This window comes from Gobio gobio (genome assembly GCF_949357685.1).
Source record: "Gobio gobio genome assembly, chromosome: 13".
NCBI classification, from domain to species: Eukaryota; Metazoa; Chordata; class Actinopteri; order Cypriniformes; family Gobionidae; genus Gobio; species Gobio gobio.
The window spans coordinates 38664345-38684374 of record NC_137106.1 but is presented as its reverse complement, the minus strand read 5'-3'; the positions used below and the strand labels follow the sequence as shown (position 1 = coordinate 38684374).

General features: G+C 38.3%; 2 protein-coding genes across 2 annotated transcripts in view; one reads left to right on the top strand and one right to left on the bottom strand.

The window, feature by feature from the left end:
* Nucleotides 1-398: 398 nt before the first annotated feature.
* slc18b1 (solute carrier family 18 member B1) lies at nt 399-14374 on the top strand. Its single transcript, XM_079832369.1, has 14 exons — nt 399-513; nt 681-820; nt 942-1037; nt 1127-1200; nt 1329-1476; nt 1732-1888; nt 2066-2202; nt 3237-3338; nt 5926-6017; nt 6518-6613; nt 12735-12809; nt 12903-12996; nt 13078-13124; nt 13277-14374. The coding sequence occupies exons 1-14, from the start codon at nt 492-494 to the stop codon at nt 13371-13373; spliced, it is 1377 nt and encodes a 458-aa protein (XP_079688495.1). The 5' UTR covers nt 399-491; the 3' UTR covers nt 13374-14374.
* The window catches only part of ahi1 (Abelson helper integration site 1), a 23661-nt gene continuing 17983 nt past the window's right edge, over nt 14353-20030 (bottom strand). The window contains exons 21-27 of the mRNA XM_079832336.1: nt 19802-19916; nt 18269-18327; nt 17423-17485; nt 17163-17325; nt 15919-16007; nt 15737-15816; nt 14353-14874 (exon numbers count right to left, since the gene is read on the bottom strand). Of these exons, the coding sequence (XP_079688462.1) occupies nt 14712-14874; nt 15737-15816; nt 15919-16007; nt 17163-17325; nt 17423-17485; nt 18269-18327; nt 19802-19916 (732 nt within the window). The 3' untranslated portion in view covers nt 14353-14711. The remainder of the gene's footprint in view (nt 14875-15736; nt 15817-15918; nt 16008-17162; nt 17326-17422; nt 17486-18268; nt 18328-19801; nt 19917-20030) is intronic.

The window sequence follows — 20030 nt, the reverse complement described above, 5'->3', positions numbered from 1 at the left end:
CTGCAATCCGACTCACTGATTGTCCCCATTATTTGGGATTTCTTTCTCTTTTTGAAAAAAATATTTTGTTTTGTTTTCATTAATAAGATATTTAAATTATATTATGTTTATTGTTCGAATTTTGTGTATTGTTTGATTGTTATTGATGCTATAATTAAAGCTGTTGAGTCGACGACAAACGTCAAATTAGGATAATTCAGCAGAAAAAGAACGTGTATTATCATAACAAATATTTATATGGGAAATTACAGAGGACCCATGACTCTAAAAAATGTTTTATAATGTTCTTTAACGAATAATAGTGTCAATAATTTCCCATATATTGTTCCTCACCTCACAGGGATCCGCATTTGGCGAATCGGTTACACCAACTCATTGAAAAGAATCGGTTCAAAAGAACAATTCTTTTAAGAATCGGACATTATCTCTGTTGAGTTTCCCAGCTGACAGGTTGCACGCGGTAGTATTATACGATCTCAGAAACTTGGACAATGGATATCGATGAAGATAGAGGTATGTGCAGTTAATATATGTATTTGATTAATTGTTGTTGGGTGATAAAACATTTAGTGGATCTTAAAGGAATTGTTTAACTCTTTTAGCATGTTTGTTCATTACCATTCTCGTTCTCGAGCAGTTTACAGTGTTTACTGCTCAATGAATGCATGTAAACTTTATAGCTTTAGGGGATTCTTCACCACCAGAGCCTCCAGCCACTAAAATGTCCAGACAACAGATATTAACACTTATTGCAATGGCCTCCATAAACTTCAGTTCAATGATCTGCTATTCCATTCTGGGACCATTTTTCCCAAATGAGGTACATTGATTGTATTTTATATAATATGAAATTGTTTATGTACTGTGCTCAGGGCATTTAACGTTTTAAAGCATAGTATATGCTATAGTAGGATATAATGTTTGCATGTTTCATTTTCTAGGCAAAGAAGAAAGGTGTCAGTCAAGCTATGATTGGTTTAATATTCGGAATCTATGCGTTATGCACTTTGGTGGGCTCTTTGATACTTGGTAAATATGTAAGTTAATAATTATTTCAGAAGATAATATTCAACGGCTTTCCATAATGGATCACACACTATATCAGTGCATTTGACCTCTGTTTCAGATTGTCCAGATAGGAGCCAAGTTTATGATTGTGGCAGGGTTGTTCATATCGAGCGTATGTACTGTACTTTTCGGGTGAGTATATCTGTGATGCTTTTGTCTTTTTGTCCATGTCTATTAGCTTTTAGTCTTTTTAGTAGATACACATATTCAAAATACACAGTCCTCGTACTCATAGGTGTGTAAATTTGTTTGTTCTGCAGGTTTCTTGACCAAGTGTCTGATGGTACAGTTTTCATCGTGCTCTGTTTTATCACACGGTGCATAAATGCAATTGGCTTTTCTGCTGCCGTTACGTCGTCTTTTGCAGTTTCAGCAAAAGTTTTCCCCGACAACATAGCAACTGTTTTGGTGAGCTGTGGTCAGTGCTTGTTTTCTGTGCAGTAATAGTGTTTTGGAGTAAACTGACAAAGGAGGCACTATTGCTCACGTCACAAAGATGTGCTGTTCCTCAAGAGAATCATCATTAGATTCATTATTCAGTCTGGTGGTTGTTTAGATTCTCACGGTCGAGGCATATACACAATGACAATGGCATTCTTATGTTTTTAATAGATGTATTACAGTGAAGCAGAAGTTGAAATCATGAATGTCTTGTTTTCACAGGGCTTCATGGAGATTTTTACAGGGCTTGGCCTGATATTGGGCCCTCCGTTGGGTGGTTGGCTGTATCAGTCATTCGGATATGAAATCCCATTCGTTTTCATGGGATGTCTCCTGCTTGCGACAGTGCCCCTCAATATGTGGATTTTACCCAGCTTTGGTTAGTGCGGATTTCGTACTGGTTAAATATCACATGATTTTAATAATTTAATTTGAAGCCTATTCCATTTAGCGTTCTCCGACTTTTGTCACAAGGATGTGCCACGTGTCTGCTTTTGTTATTGTTTACCCTCCAGCCATAGAGATAGACATGTCTGTTTATCTCATTCTTATATAGACGCTGTTCCTTCCCAGAATTCCTTCCTCAGATTGTGTACCAGAATAAAGATCCTTCTCATCTGCTTTGTGGTGTTCACAATGAGTTCAGGACTTGGCTTCCTGGATGCAACACTGTCCATATTTGCCATTGAAAAGGTTAATCTTTAGAAAGTACATTTCTATCTATCTATCTATCTATCTATCTATCTATCTATCTATCTATCTATCTATCTATCTATCTATCTATCTATCTATCTATCTATCTATCTATCTATCTATCTATCTATCTAATCTAAATTTATCTATCCTTTATGCATTAAAGGACCTGTTCTTCGTGATCCCATTTTTCAAACTTTAGTTAGTGTGTAATGTTGCTGTTAGAGCATAAATAATACCTGTAAAATTATAAAGCTCAAAGTTCAATGCCAAGCGAGATATTTTATTTAACAGAAGTTCCCTTTCAAAGCCTACAGCGAACGGCCGGTTTGTACTACATCCCTGTACTTCCTGCTTTGATGACGTCAATTGAACAGTTTGTTGACTAACCTCCGCCCACAAGAATATGCAAAAAAGGGGGCGTGGTCTTGTTGCTCTCCCATGTGGAGAAGAGGAATTGTTGCGTTTGTAGAGTGTGTTTGTCGCCATGTCGTCGAGACGCTGTTATTTTCATCCCGGGTCTGATTCCGGCTCAAATTGATACGGTAATATAGACATGTTTACAATAACACTGAGCGCATGCATCTCCCCGTTACGGTAAGAGGCGTGACCTTTCCGGGCAACGTGCGCTAAGCTGCTGTCGAATCACAACACGGGAACCGCTGGCACAATCAGAACTCGTTACGTATTTCTGAAGGAGGGACTTCATAGAACAAGGAAATCATCAGGCCGTTCTTAGGACAGTGAATACAGCGGTATACAGATAAGTAAATTGTGTGAAAAATACTGTGTTTTTTTACACGCGAAACATGAACACGTTATATTGCACTCTGCAAACACAATCAAAGCTTCAAAAACACAGGGAAAACAGGACCTTTAACATAGTTTTTCTTGAATGTAAACTCGCCATAGTTTCAATCAGGGAAAATGTTTCAAACTTAATTAAAAAAATAATTGTAGAAATGTAATTATTCATGTAAAAAGTTGCCACATAATAATTTGAAAACATCTTTGTGAATCTTTTGTGTGAACAGCTTAATCTCAACGCTGGTTCAGTGGGGCTGCTCATGATTGGACTTTCACTGCCGTATGGGGCGGCATCACCCATCTTTGGTGTGATCAGTGATAAATATCCTGTAAGTCAACAATTATCGACCTGTTTACAGTGAAGACTTGAAAACCTTTGTTTGAAATTTCTGAAATGACATTGATGGTTTACTGTTACCTACCTTCCTACTTTTTGCTTGCTTTATTTATTTAAAGGGGTCATGAACTGCATTTTTAAAAATTGTTTTGTTTCCTGGGGTGCACTTATAATGTTAGAATGCTTTTTACATCAAAAATTGTCATAATTTATAAATAAAAGGCATTTTTCCTACCCTGATTTTAGCCTTCTGCTCTGAACGCTGTTTTAAGGGGCGTGTTCAGTGTAAACACCCACTGCTGTGATTGGCTAGCGTCTTTGCATTTGAAATAGTATTACTCTCTCTTTTAATGCGTTTTTACAATTACAGCTCTCATGGTTAACTAATCGTGAAAAGTGTTGCATTACATTTAGATCTATGGCATTATATTAAGATTGTGGCATGAAGGTTGCGGTGATGATCATTGTAGCCGATCACACAGCATGAAAGCAGTGATCTGGTCATTGCAACTCAGTTTCTGTACACTAACGAATGCTTTCATCTTCACTGACAGTGCAAACGTGATATACAGTGGGGCAAAAAAGTATTTAGTCAGCCACCAATTGTGCAAGTTCTCCCACTTAAAAAGATGAGAGGGCTGTAATTTTCATCATAGGTACACTTCAACTATGAGAGACAGATGGTCTGATTTTTAAAGAATTTATTTGCAAATTATGGTGGAAAATAAGTATTTGGTCAATAACAAAAGTTTGTGTCAATACTTTTTTATATATCCACAAGGTTTTTACACACTGTTGCTGGTAGTTTGGCCCATTCCTCCATGCAGATCTCCTCTAGAGCAGTGATGTTTTGGGGCTGTCGCTGGGCAACACGGATTTTCAACTCCCTCCAAAGATTTTCTATGCGGTTGAGATCTGGTGACTGGCTAGGCCACTCCAGGACCTTGAAATGCATCTTACGAAGCCACTCCTTCGTTGCCCGGGCGGTGTGTTTGGGATCATTGTCATGCTGAAAGACCCAGCCACTTTTCATCTTCAATGCCCTTGCTGATGGAAGGAGGTTTTTACTCAAAATCTCATGATACATGGCCCCATTCATTCTTTCCTTTACACGGATCAGTCGTCCTGGTCCCTTTGCAGAAAAACAGCCCCAAAGCATGATGTTTCCACCCCCATGCTTCACAGTAGGTATGGTGTTCTTTGTATGTAACTCAGCCTTCTTTTTCCTCCAAACACGACAAGTTGAGTTTTTTCCAAAAAGTTCTATTTTGGTTTCATCTGACCATATGACATTCTCCCAATCCTCTTTTGGATCATCCAAATGCTCTCTAGCAAACTTCAGACGGGCCCAGACATGTACTGGCTTAAGTAGGGGGACATGTCTGGCACTGCAGGATTTGAGTCCATGGCGGCGTAGTGTGTTACTGATGGTAGCCTTTGTTACTTTGGTCCCAGCTCTCTGCAGGTCATTCACTAGGTCCCCCCGTGTGGTTCTGGGATTTTTGCTCACCGTTTTTGTGGTCATTTTGACCGCACAGGGTGAGATCTTGCATGGAGCCCCAGATCGAGGGAGATTATCAGTGGTCTTGTATGTCTTCCATTTTCTAATAATTGCTCCCACAGTTGATTTATTCACACCAAGCACACCAAGGTGACCAAATACTTATTTTCCACCATAATTTGCAAATAAATTCTTAAAAAATCAGACAATGTGATTTTTTGGATTTTTTTTTCTCATTCTGTCTCTCAAAGTTGAAGTGTACCTATGATGAAAATTACAGGCCTCTCTCATCTTTTTAAGTGGGAGAACTTGCACAATTGGTGGCTGACTAAATACTTTTTTGCCCCATTGTAGTTAAGAGATTAGTTGAATAAGTCACTGATAAACTCTCCTGTTTGATTGACAGCTCCAGCGCGCGCTGCTCAAACAATTGCAAAGGGAGTTTTCTTTGATCGCTTTCTTTTATAGAATTTAATCACTGTTAAATAACAGATTATTTTCATCCTACTAAGAGAAACGATTTACTGACACACAGACAAAGAACCTCTGACTACAGGAATAATCACATTTCAGATCAGGCATTCGAATGAACACAGTTTTTTACATGTTGCATTTCTGTTGAACACAGTCACTGCACAATATTTTGTAATCCTCAATGGCATGTTTATTGCTTTGTAGCTCGATGGTTTAACACTAGGCCTATGTTACATGCACAAATCGGTGGGCGGGGTTAAACAGGCAGTGATGAAATGGCCGTTGATAATCATCTGCAGAGGCGGTGTTTCATCACACGTCAAGGTGTGGGGTGGTGGGCCTGGTGTCTATAAAACTTTTCTTTGCTTTGTTTTCAGCTCTGAAACTTACAGGATATTCTTGTATTACCATGACCTTTTATATATCAAATGCTCAAGGGAAAGTTGATTTCTCAATTCATCACCCCTTTAAATCCAAGTTCTATTTACGTTTTTGGAAATGTTTTGGTTTGAAATGGATTTTTAGGTAAATATAAGCGTAAATCAAATTTTATTAATTAAGAAATAATTTAATCTGTGGACTTGAAATTATGCTCTGTGTTCAGTCAATTAGGAAGTGGATGATGGTGATCGGAGGAATGGCCACAGCGGTAAGCTTCTGTTTCCTCGGCCCACTTCCTGTTTTTCATATTAAGAGGTAAAACACTTTCAAATTTTTTGAATGTTAATTTCTCAGCTTTTGCTTTATAGCATGTTAACTGTTGGTGTCCAGCTAGCGCTTTTTTATCACCCTTTTTCCTTATCAATTATTTTAGTAATCATACATTTATCATTAAAAGCTTAAACACTCATAAATCATCTTTTGATAAACATTTTGCAATTGGACACTGAAACGGTACATTAAAACCTCTTGGTACGCTCAATTTTTGTGACATCTTTAAATTTAGAACACAACTTGGTTAGACATGGCTTTGATTTTCTAGCAGTTTTAGAGTTAAAATTATTTTGTAAAATATAAATTTTGTATAAAATACAAAAAGTTTAGTTCAGTACATTTGCTTTACTGTAAACTCAAACTTCTAAATCTTTTTTTACACATTTTTTAAGTGTCTTTAAAAAGAGACCAACTGTTAACAGGTTAAGTTTTGTTAATGCACATATCCATCACTAATAAGTTAAATGTTTTTGTTTGTCCAGTCAGCTCTGGCTCACCGTCCTCATGCTGGTCGTGGTGGGCTTTTCTCTGTGTATGACCTGTATCCCCACCTTCGCTGAGATGATCGCTTGTGCACAGTAAGACTTTAATTCACCCAGTTACTGTATTTCAGACTAGATTCTAGGAATTAAGAAGTGCAGTTAACCCTAAAACTAGTGCTGGGCGGTATGACCAAAATCTGTATCATGGTATTTTTTAAGATTCTGGCGGTTTCACACAAGCTCTCTGGTGGCTGGCTGTATTATAAACTCTGCACTCCATGTAATCTATTGGGATGCGAGCCAAACAAAAAAATAGGTCTGGTTTTATTTAGTAATTTGATTCTATAAAAACGGGGTGTAAAGTCATGATTGGCAGCTGTGTTTGTGATTGAGTCTATGGGAGTGGGTGTATGGGCAGGATCTTGATACCGCCACTCCACCTCAGGATCACTACTACGCAGACTTGGGTGCCATTGACATAAGCATCATTTATAGCCTTTTCTCACAGCAACTGGAATAATTTAAGGTATCATTTTGATTGTAATCCAGAAAGGTCCAAATAACATCATCAGTGACAACTGGAGATTCACCTGTAGTCAAAAGCAAAAGATTAGACTTTACATAAACTGAAATCTACAGGTAACGCTAACACACACTAATTATATATGTAGTACGAGCAATCTTTGAGCAATGCTTGGGCGAGCCAGATCCTGTGAGGGCAAATAACATTCAGCAGCAAAATCGTACTATGGTGGCATGGCTTAAGAAGTCACAGCTCAGGGCTGTCTGAAAAAAAAACTGTTTGGCTGACTCATCAAGACCTAGATAAGATATTGTCATTCAAAGCACGGCCAAAGTATCAGAAGAGGACTGGGCCTGTCCCACTGACTGATCCCCCACCTGACACCCCTGCTGAAACACTGGTGAAAACATCCTGGTGTGAAGGATGTGGAGTAACATCCACAGCACCCCCATGATCCTGAAAAAATGATTCCAAAACACACGTGAAAAGTAGTGAAGAGCAAGGGGAATTAAGGGACTCTTGCCCAGCTTCCGATTCTGACCATTCTCGTCCTCCTGTGTTGTCTTCACAGGTTGAAGTGAATGAATCAAATGTTTGATCTCTGCCATCTCTGAAGAAAGCACAGTAACCATGTTAGAGAGTGAGGTTTCCTCAGAACGTGAATGTTCTTCACTTCGCATGAAGATGTGGCCCTCTTCTTAGATGAGAGGGGAGCACCAGCTGCCGCAGATGCCCGGCGTTTCTGACCTTGCGGAGGGGTTAAATCTAACTGCCCAGCTCTACACAGGTCCATGAGGGCGTCTCTCAGATGTTGAATTAGGGCTGGGCGATTTTTCCCCCTAAAAAAATCTACGATTTGCACAAATCGATTTGATTTAAAAATCGAGTTGGTAGGTCAAATCGATTCATATTTTCCAAAAATCGATTTTTTTGATTTTTTTCTCCCCCTCTGCAGTATAGCGCAATACATACATTTTGCATTCGCCAAATCTTCCTTCAATAAAAAACTCTATTTACGATTCGATTCGATTTTTTTCACCCGCCCCCCATTTAAAACAAAATAATTGCAAACTGTACATATATTTTAAAAATATAAATTTATTATATTTAATTAAAGTGCATCAATATAAAATTGCAATGGCAAACCCTTTATCTAACTGAAAAGTCACTGTGCAGTGTGCAATAAAGATTGTTAAACATCCAAATTATTTATACTGTATTTGGGTTGAGCTAATAAACAACAAAAAATCCTGAGGTAACTCTTAGTTAATTGAACATGTAAACAGTAACACCATTCGCCATAAAAAATGTAATTGCATTTTAAACATTCTTTACAAGGAAAATGAGCCTATCAACAACAGCAGGCTTGAGGCAAGCTCGGTTGTTGAAGAGTTGTTTGCTTTGCAAACGGGGTGCTAGCTAGGGTGACCACCATCAAACAAACCAAATGTGGGACGATTACTAAGTTTGTGTGGGACAATGTGGGACATGTTACCAACACTAAAACATAACCTGAAATTGTTGTATAATCTTAAATTCAACATCACTGAGCCCAAAGGCAGCAGGCATCATGCAGATAACTACTTTTGAAACAGTTCTGACCAAGTGCAACTAAAATCCAACTAAATAAATAATGAAACAAATAAAACAACATTAAATTAGTTAATCTTATATATTAATATATATATATATATATATATATATATATATATATATATATATATATATATATATATATATATATATATATATATATATATATATATAAAAATTATACAGAACTGCATTTATTTATATATATATATAATTCATTTATATACAGAACTATCCATTCGTTTTCTGACAGGGAACACATAGAACAAATCACCGCTCCACATTTTGATTGACAGCCGTCACAACCTACCAGTGACCGTGTTTACTCCTTTCTTTTCAACCATTGGATAATGGCTTTTGTATTTGTGTAAGGCGGGATGTTACTTCTGACGAAGCGCTGTTAAATATAGGTGAAAAACGATGCCGCAAAAATAATAAATAAAATGCTTTCTTAAAAAGGCAAAAGAACGCATGCATGTTTTCTCAATATGATCATTAAAAATCAATAGACTGGTGAAAATGCGGGACATTTTCTCAATATGCGACATGCGGGACAAGGGGTGAAAATGCTGTGCGGTACAACGCAAAGCGGGACAGGTGGTCACCCTAGTGCTAGCACTAACGCCACTAGAGTGGTTTTCTTTTCGAAGAAGGCAACACTTAACCCACTCAGCCGCATGTCTTCGCTTTAAATGCTGAAACAGATTTGTCGTACTGCTGCAAGCAACAACAGCCTTAAAACATAGTTTGCATCGAGGTGTTGTCTGTTCCTCATCAGATGCCGTAAATCCAAACCAATTCCACACGACTAAAGTCGAAGAACATTTTTTTGGAAGGAGCTGCTCTCTTTTGCCGGCTGTTTCTGCCATATTGTTTGTGTGTGCATGCGCTGCCCTTGAGAGAGGGGAGGGGCAGAGGGCTGCGCCGCCCGTTGAGTGTGCTACGGAAACCCTGAAGGAAGATTTGGCGAATGCAAAATGTATGTATTGCGCTATACTGCAGAGGGGGAGAAAAAAATCAAAAAAATCGATTTTTGGAAAATATGAATCGATTTGACCTACCAACTCGATTTTTAAATCAAATCGATTTTTTTCCCAGCCCTATGTTGAATACCCAAACACGACGGACAAGTATCATGAGATCATCCAGGAGAAGATTATTAGGGCACAGCTTACAAGTCAGTGGGAAACCAATGGCAATCGAGCTGTGAGCCATAGTCACTCATAAACAACCCTTTGGATAGTGGCGTAAGATTTTAAGTCAAGTGGAGTGATGGTAATGAAGCAAGAAAATAAATCATTACTTTCTCCGGGTAGAACCGACAGGCAATTCCAACAAAAACCTCACAAATGCCCTTTTTGCTGCCAAACAGCCCTGGACTCCACTAGACCCCTGAAGGTGTGCTGTGGTAACTGGCACCAAGATGTTAGCAGCAGGTCCTTTAAGTCCTGTAAGTTGCGAGGTGGCCGACATGGATCGGACTTGTTTGTTCAGCACATTCCACAGATGCTCGATTGGATTGAGATCTGGGGAATTTGGAGGCCAAGTCAACACCTCAAACCATTCCTGAACCATTTTTGCTGTGTGGCAGGGCGCTTTATCCTGCTGAAAGAGCCACAGCCATCAGGGAATACCGTTTCCATGAAAGGGTGTACATGGTCTGCAACAATGCTTAGGTAGGTGATCCATGAGATGTAAAAGAAAACGTGATTCATTAGACCAGGCCACCTTCCATTGCTCTGTGGTCCAGTTCTGATGCTCACTTGGGTAAGCATGGGCACCCTGACTGGTCTGCAGCTATGTAGCCCCATACGTAACAAACTGAGATGCACTGCGTATTCTGACACCTTTCTATCAGAACCAGCATTAACTTCTTGAGCAATTTGAGCTACAGTAGCTCATCTGTTTGATCGGACCACACGGGACAGCCTTCGCTCCCCATGTGCATCAATGAGCCTTGGCCGCCCATGACCCTGTCGCCGATTCACCACTGTTCCTTCCTTGGACCCCTTTTGATAGATACTGACCACTGCAGACCAGGAACACCCCACAAGAGCTGCAGTTTTGGAGATGCTCTGACCCAATTGTCTAGCCATCACAATTTGGCCCTTGTCAAACTCGCTCAAATACCTACCCTTGCCCATTTTTTCTGCTTCTAACACATCAACTTTGAGAACAAAATTTTAACTTGCTGCCTATCCCACCCACTAACAGGTGCCGTGATGATGTGTTATTCACTTCACCTGTCATAATGTTATGCCTGATCGGTGTATATCTACAATGGGCGATGGTTTGAACCAAGAGGCACAAAGTATAATATAGGAACTCCCCAAATGCTGGCGAAATATTCCTAATCCACTGAAAATGGCTTAGAAGCACGCTGTCACAGCTTGTGAGGACGATATCTTGCTGCTTTTGTAAGCTGCACTTGACAGGTTGTTAAAGGGTTAGTTCACCCAAAAATGAAAATTCTGTCGTTAATTACTTACCCTCATGTCGCTCGACACCCGTCAGACCTCCGTTCATCTTCGGAACAGAAATGAAGATATTTTAGTTGAAATCTGATGGCTCTGAAAGGCCTCCATTGGCTCAATGGCACATTACACTCTCAAGACCCTTAAAAGGTACTAAAGACGTCGTTACAAAGTCCATCTCACTACAGTGGTTCTAAAATAACTTTATGAATCGGCGACAATAGTTTTTGTGCGCAAAAAAACCCTAAATACCGACTTAAATAGTGATGACGATTTCAAAACAAGGCATCATGAAGCTTCGAAGCGTTATGAATCAGTGAGTCGATTCATCGGTTTGAATCGCCAAATTTCAGCAGTTTGGCGGTTTGACACGCGATCCGAATCATCATTCGGCTCACTGATTCATAACGCTTCGAAGCTTCATGATGCCTTGTTTTGAAATCGTCATCACTATGTAAGTACAAAAAACGCACAAAAACTATTGTCGCCGATTCATAAAGTTATTTTAGAACCACTGTAGTGAGATGGACTTTGTAACGACGTCTTTAGTACCTTTTAACAGGGTCTTGAGAGTGTAAAGTGCCATTGTGCCAATGGAGGCCTTTCAGAGCCATCAGATTTCAACTAAAATATCTTCATTTCTGTTCCGAAGATGAACGGAGGTCTGACGGGTGTCGAACGACGTAATTAATGACAGAATTTTCATTTTTGGGTGAACTAACCCTTTAAGTGATATTATTCACGCTATTTCAACCAGGCTAGAAAGAGAAAGAGGCCGAATGCTGAGCTACTGTGTCTTATAACCCCCCCAGGACTCATCACAGGACAGCATACATCACTACGGTATATTCTTTTGAACTATCTGGCTGATGCTGCAATAAACAAAACCACTGGTGTTACACTGCCTCTGGTGGTCAGGAGGAAAGAAACAGAACTGCTTCAAGATTTCAAAAGCATTTTTTGAGTCACATACACTAGTCTATAATGAAATTTGATTCATTGTACAGCCCTACTTTTGTTTTATTCATCCAAAAATTCTGTGACATTCCGCTTTATACAGTATATTCCATTTGGGACTGGATTCCGCGATTCCATCTTCGTTTTGAAATCATTGAGCTTTACACTGGGTAGAACAAGTATTTGATACACTGCTGATTTTGTAGGTTTTCCTACTTACAAAGCATGTAGAAGTCTTTTATCATAGGTACTCTTCAACTGTGAGTGACGGAATCTAAGACAAAAATCCAGAATTTCACATTGTATGATTTTTAAATAATTAATTGGCATTTTATTGTATGACATAAGTATTTGATCACCTACCAACCAGTAAGAATTCCGGCTCTCACAGACCTGTTAGTTTTTCTTTAAGAAGCACACATTACCAGTATTAACTGCACCTGTTTGAACTGGTTACCTGTATAAAAGACACCTGTCCACACACTCAATCAAACAGACTCCAACCTCTGCACAATGGCCAAGACCAAGAGCTGTGTAAGGACATCAGGGATAAAATTGTAGACCGGATTAAATGGTATACTTCCCAGCACTACCTGAAGAAAATACTACAATACAAACCTGTAATATGTTAAAATGACATGTTTTGATGCTCACATTCCTGTTGTTGCAGTGAAAATGGCTTTGAGGAGAGCTTGAGTACACTGGGATTGGTGTCTGGGTTGTTCTCTGCAGTGTGGTCTGCCGGGTGTGTATTGAATTAAAGTTAACACGTGTTACTCGAGTATAGTTTTTATAATTTCCCAGTCATTAAACCTAAATTATTTTCTTCATGTTGAAGCATGTTCTTTGGGCCGACCATCGGAGGATACATCGCACAAACACTGAACTTTGAATGGAGCGCAGGAGTTCAAGGCGCACTCACTTTTCTCGCTGTAAGAACAAAAGATATGCAAACAAATGTATGCATTTTTATGCATATTGTTGGTTAATATGTTTACCCTGACTTTCTTTAGGCCCTACTTCAACTAATATATTTCACAATAGAGGACATACAAAATAAGTATGTATATTTTTTATTCGCTTTATTCTGCAAATATTATTAAAATAATTAAATATTAAATTAATTTTAAATATTCACATAATTTCTTACGTTGGTACAAAATTGTATGCTCCGAGAACATCGATTATGCATAATCATATTTTGAGTTGCAGGTCACAAAAGGCCAAAAAGATTGACATGTCATCATCTCAAGGAGAAAAATCCCCTCTTCTCCCCAAGATGGATAATCTCAGAGTTGACATCAGCTGAAATAAGCTGCTAAAATCTTTTAAATGGAAGAACAAACTTAATCATATTGCTGCTAAATACAGAAGATGGCGGGTGGCAAATGAAGAACGCAGAAAAGGTCAACACCTGTATTATTTTGAGAGGGACACCGTTCCACATCAAGTGAAACTTTACACAGGATATCTGTCAACATTTACAAAAGTAAATGTTAAAAGCCCTGTAAAATTGAATTAAGAGAGGATGTGATATGGATTAATGTATGACAGAATGACATCTACACTAAATAGAGCTGAGATGTGCCTTGTGACAAAACATTTACAAGTGTCTTTATCGTTTACCCTGTTTATAGGATTATTCTAGGGTACTACTTACACTTGTACTTATTCCCTCACTAGAAAATGTTGCCCTTCAATTTAACCATCTTGCATCTCAAACGCTGCTTAAGGACATTTTACACACTAAAGTGAAACAGTGAATCATATTTTGGCTTATTGTATTTAGTAACAATGATTAACATGAGATCTATCCATTCTGAACAAAGGTGTACATTTGTTTGTGTAAATTAAAACCTTTTGTATATAATTATTTATATACTTTGAGTACAGTACAATGTATTAATTCTGAAGTCTTAAGGTTTCAGAAATCTTTTGGGACTAGTGCAAGAATGTGGGATTTGTGTTTTTATGTTACTTAACAGATTACCCGTCTAACCTTAGTTTGTGACTGACCCCATTTCAACTGCTTTTACGGATTAAAAAACAAACATATTGCCATATTCCTGATGAAAACTTCTACAAATGTACAATTTTACAAAATACATTAAACAATGTGCATTACAGTATTTTCATAGCATTAGGATCACTGGGTTCTTTGGAGCTGTAGCACAAATATGGATCTATTACTCTTTTACTTTACATGTGCAATAGTTGTACAATTTTGCATGGATTTGTCATACAGAAATGTAAAAATATATTTAGTCAATTGTATTTGTTACCGCAAGTGCTAAATAAATGGCATAGTTTATTCCCTTCTGTGATATGTGGAAAAATGCATGTATAATTAGAAAGATCATTATGATTACTGCTAGAGTTGTTGTGGTTACATTCAAGATTAAATTTAAATAAAATATTAAGTTATGACATTAACAACAAAATAAAAACAGTATATACATAAACACAATACAAAACAATCCTGTAAAACTACATATTACAAATGCCAGTATCAAAATTACGAAATATATATTTTAAAATAAGGCCAACTACAAAAGATAGATCCACATAAACACTTTTGGGAACACGTTATTGTGCTCCTATGTGTTTCTTAATAACAGGTAAGTCTTAGAAATTAGATCAGGTGACGTCAGTTCGGTCCTTCAGCTTCAAACGCACCATTGGCCTGGCCTAGTCTAGGGAGGGGTCTCCTTCTAGATGACATGGAAGACATTTCATGACCTGAGGATGGGACCTGAGGCAGAACAGAGGGAACTTCACTCCGCTTCACCTTTTTCTTCTTCTTTTTTGTCCTGTAAAGAAAATGAGTGAAAAATATGATCAATATGCATAAGAGAAATAAATTGCACAATTTTTTTTTTTTACATTTTCACCTTGCATTAATGTGTAATGTTTGAGCATAAAAAAATGACTGCAATGTCACTTCATAGGGAGTTATTCTATATATTGCACTGTTTCTGTTTCTGAAGAGCAGTTTTGAAGTGTAAAGTAGGGACGAGCTGGTCGTTGGCATCGTGTCATCGCGCGTCACTCCCGGATAACAGAAAATGGGCAAAGAGGCGGGACGTGGCTGGAGCTGAGGTGACGGGATGACTAACAGACAGCAGATAAATGGCTATCCACCTGTCACTCAAAGTGGCCACGCCCTTCATTATGCAGAACTTTAAGGCTTTATATAATGTAAACGAATGAGTTACAAAAAAATTCACCCCCTCACAGTTGTCATGAAGGGCAAAATTAGCCTTATAGACCAAAACCGCAATTTGTACCAGGCTGTAAACGTTTTCTTATGCTGTAAAGTTGGGCATTTTAACATGGAACTCAATGAGATTCTGCTCCCTTCTAGAGCCTGTCTCTAGCGACCAGTCGATGAATTGCAGGTTAAGTCACTTCCGTATTGGCTTCAAGAGAAACTGCGGGAGCTTGCCGCTTGTCCGAAACACGCTCAAAGCGGTTGACCAATCACAACACACTGGTCCAGCCAACCAATCAGGACACATTGCGCTTTTCGGAAGGAGGGGCTTCATAGAGACCGGAACTAAACCGAGCGTTACTGACAAGCATGAGTTTCTTGAACATTCAAGCATGAGAACCTAGTATACCCCAAAATCAAGACTTTGTAAAAGGGAATAATAGGACCCCTTTAATTCATACTTGGTGGAGGATGCTTCAGGGTCAGTATCCAGCTCTGAGATGATCTTCAGCTCTCCAGAGGCACTGATGGCTGCAGACATCTGCAGGAGGAACATCAGGGACAAAGTATATCATCATAATTAGCGATTTTAAGAATTTCTTCATCTGTGTGATGGGAGGGATAAATGATAATTTGTCATTACCTGGACTGGTGTTGCACTCTCAACTCCATGTTGATCTAACAGTGATGGCTGTGCTTGTAAAGCTCTTGAAAGCTCCTCATCAAAACTCCCTATGGGAGATACATTTGGATGTTAGGCTATTACTTTAAGACCGAATGCACAGATCCAATAAACTGATACACATGAATTTTCTTTCTGAACCGTTTACGTTCTCTTAAGACACAACCAACTGTTTACTAGGATATTCAATAAAGACGGGCATTTAGATGTTATTTTGTTTGTATTTGTCTGTTCAAGCACAAAAGAAGAGAAAGAGAACTCACTCTCTGTGCTCGCTATGGATGTGTGCACAGAATTTCTCACACAAAGATTGAGTACCGAAATGATTTCTCTTTTGCGTCTTTATGTGCTTAAATTGGCAAGGCATAAAACATGCAACTGATAAGAGTTTTGTGACAATTCAGCACTGCCCCGAACGGGACAGTGGCAATATAGTCTTTCATGGTAGGGGTGTAACCGTGATACACCACCCATGATATGTATTGTGATATTCTCATGGCGTACCGAACGCACACCGCCCCCTGGTGCCCCGGCCCAGCCCTGGCCCATTGTTGAGGTTGACCTCACTTTACTTTATGTCACAAAACTAATTTTTTATATTATCTCATAATTTGGCAGCAAGTATTAGGCTGCTGTCACTTTAAGACCTGATGCACGGATGCATTATACTGTTACACGTGCCTTTTGCACGCACTTTGGGTGTGAGCACAAAATCTGCGGGAATGAGTAAACTTATGCGCAATCCCACAATGAAATTCAAGCTCTGTAACACCAATATTATTCATCTGGAGCCAATGAAACGGAGGGTTTGTGTGTCAACTCACTGTAAGGAGATGAGAGTGAGAAAGCCCAGCTGGTAGTATCTATTCTGCTGTTTGGAAGCATTTCAGTTTTGATATGTATCGTTATTTTTGGACAATACTACATTGCACTTTATTATTTCAGATGCCTTTTGAAAAGACTGCAATTAAAAAAAATATATACATTACATCAACTTGCCAAAGTGGCTAGTGGGAATGACTGCATTACACACCACTGCTGTAATCCATCCACATTTGGTGGGTGTTTATATAGGTATCGATTTTTTTACACATTGCATCGATACATCGCTATTAATTTGCTTGATATATTGTTACACCCCTAATGGATTTAGACAAGATAATATCATACATGTGCTTTTGGTAATCAAACCCCCATTCACGTACCTTCATCAGCTACATAGGATGCTGGGAAATATCCCTCCTGCCCACTGACCAGTCGCCCAAACCACCAGCTTTCGTTGTCTTTGTACAGTACATGGATCACGTCACCGCGACGTATGGACAGCTCATCCGATCGATTGGCTCTGTACTCATACAACGACACAACCTAGAGAAGATTTCATACAAGAGATAATAAACAACTACATTTATAAAGTAACTCCCCATATATAGTAATAGAAATAATACAACTAATTCAAGTTTACCGTTTGGTAGATTTGCCCAAACTCTGACTCTTCTTGTTGAGAGAATTCATAATCCAGTAAACTCTGTGGACATCAACACAATATTCATTTAAAAGAGTAGGACCTTCCATACTTTATAAGCTAAATAGGATTGTGTTTTTCAGTGCTAAATAAATATATCTTTTATACTAACTGAAACTGCTAAAAAAAACAATAAAAAAATATATTAAAACCCCCCAAATAATAATATATATATACACACACACACACACACACACACACACACACACACACACACACACACACACACACACACACACACACACACACACACACACACACACACACACACACACACACACACACACACACTACCTTTCAAAAGTTTGCAGATTTTTTATGTTTTTGATAGAAAGTGTATTATGCTCACCAAGTATTTATTTGACATGATGATCTTAAATAACTGTGTTCTATTTTAATAAATGTTAAAGTGTAATTTATTCCTGCCGTGGCAAAGCTGAATTTTTCAGCATCATTACTCCAGACTTCAGTGTCACATGATCCTTGAGAAATCATTCAAATATACAGATTTACTGCTCAAGAAACATTTCTTATTATTATCATCAATGTTGAAAACATTTTTGTTTTTGTCCATTTTTTATTTCTGTGGAAACCCTGATACATTTTTTAAGGATTCTTTGATGAATAGAAGGTTCAATAGAACATTATTTATTTGAAATAGAAATATTTTGTAACATTATAAATGTCTTTACTGTCACTTCTGATCAATTTCCTTCGTGAATAAAAGTATTCATTTGAAAACTTTTGAATGGTAGTGTAATACAAAAACTGATCGCAGTGTCTTACTTTTTGTTGTTTGAGGGATGGCGCTCTTCTAATGGGCTGCCCAGCGGGACTGTAACCACCTGTGAGAGGAGAGGACGACTTGAAACCCTTATGACATGTCATTTCATGAGGTTTTAAAGGATTATTTCACCCCAAAATGAAAATTTCCTGATAATTTACTCACCCCAATTCTATCCAAGACGTCTTGTTTTTCTTCAGTCGAAAAGAAATTAAGTATTTTGAAGAAAACGTTCCAGGGTGTTTCATCATATAATAGTTTTCAGTTATTGAAAATGCTGAAGGTCCAAATCAATGCAGTTTCAAAGCACTTTGATGGGCTTCAGAGGCTCTGCGTGATCCCATATGAGGAATAGGGTCTTATCTAGCAAAACCATCGGTCATTTAAATAAATAAAAAAATTAAATGAATATACTTTTTAACCTAAATTGTTCATCTTGCGCAGCTCTGCGAGGTGCTAAGGATGACGTAATCACGTCGGAACGGTCGCGCTAGAAGAGGCAGAAGTACCGCCCCCGTGTTTACAAACCGCTCGTGAAGACTAACACAAACGCCCTTTAGCAAAAAAAGGGTAAAACAACGATATATCCCTAATTTTGAAGTTGAAAATTGAGTGTTTTTGGTAAAGGCCGTTTGATCACGCAGAGCCTCTGCAGCCCACCGAAGCACTTTGAAACTGCATTGATTTGGACCTTCAGCATTTTGGTTGCAACTATAAACTATTATATGATGAAAAACCCTGGAACGTTTTCTTCAAAATACTTAATTTCTTTTCGACTGAAGAAAGAAAGACATGAACATCTTGGCATTGGGGTGAGTAAATTATCAGGAAATGTTCATTTTGGGGTGAACTTGAGGGGGAAAAAAACTACAATATAAAACAAAAATATATATATATATAAAAAAAAGAAAAAAGTCATAGACTACTGACCACTGCATTGTGTGAGAATTTTATACATCTGGGTACAACCATTTCTCAAAAGACATATAACATGGAAAAGTATTAAAAGAAAAACAAATATTACACTTTCCTTCAATACACAATTATTAATAGCACTACATGACATATTAACTTAATTTCAGCAACAATTGTAGCAAGTCAAGAGTAATAAACTTCATAAATGACAGTTTCCTTCCCTTTCCCATCATACTTGGTATCTTACACCACTATGATGCAACACAGCAAAGGTATAAAAGGCATGATAAAAGTCCTTTCAGATCTTTTACTCAGTTCAAGATGGCCGCCATCATGTATGCTGATCCAGGTAATTGTCAAGAGTTTATGAGCAAAGCTTACATGTCCACTGGTTTAGTGCTCAGGTGGCCAGTCTGAGACACCACAGTCTAGTTGTAGGCATGAGTTTGTGTGTGTGTGGACGGCATCTCTCTACCTCACTGACACTTCAAGGTAAATAAAGAGTTTTTAAAAACCCAAGTATGTGCTCCTGTCTTTATATCAAGGGGCTAAGAAAGGGAACATGGGGAACAGAGGGCAGCTCCGTGACAATGATATAAAGGATAATGTAGAGAACATACTGTTGTGTGAGGTGAGTGTTGCCTGTGGAATGAGTTGAGCGCTGAGTGACGTGGACATCTGGAGTTTGGAGTGAGGGGACAGTAGAGATGGAGGAGGAAGATATGAGTTCAGGCCCTGAAAAAAACACACAAAAACAAGAACATATCACTGAGGACCATCATCAAAGGGCACAGGATGGTATGGTGTACATTTTGATAACCTTATTTTATTGTCAATCCCATTGAAAAT

Excerpts from the sequence above, each read along its gene's own strand:
- slc18b1 (XM_079832369.1), top strand. The coding sequence starts at position 492 with ATGGATATCGATGAAGATAGAG. Across the intron at positions 1,038-1,126 it reads CTTTGATACTTGGTAAATAT|ATTGTCCAGATAGGAGCCAA; the intron begins GTAAGTTAATAA and ends CCTCTGTTTCAG. Across the intron at positions 3,339-5,925 it reads TGATCAGTGATAAATATCCT|TCAATTAGGAAGTGGATGAT; the intron begins GTAAGTCAACAA and ends CTCTGTGTTCAG.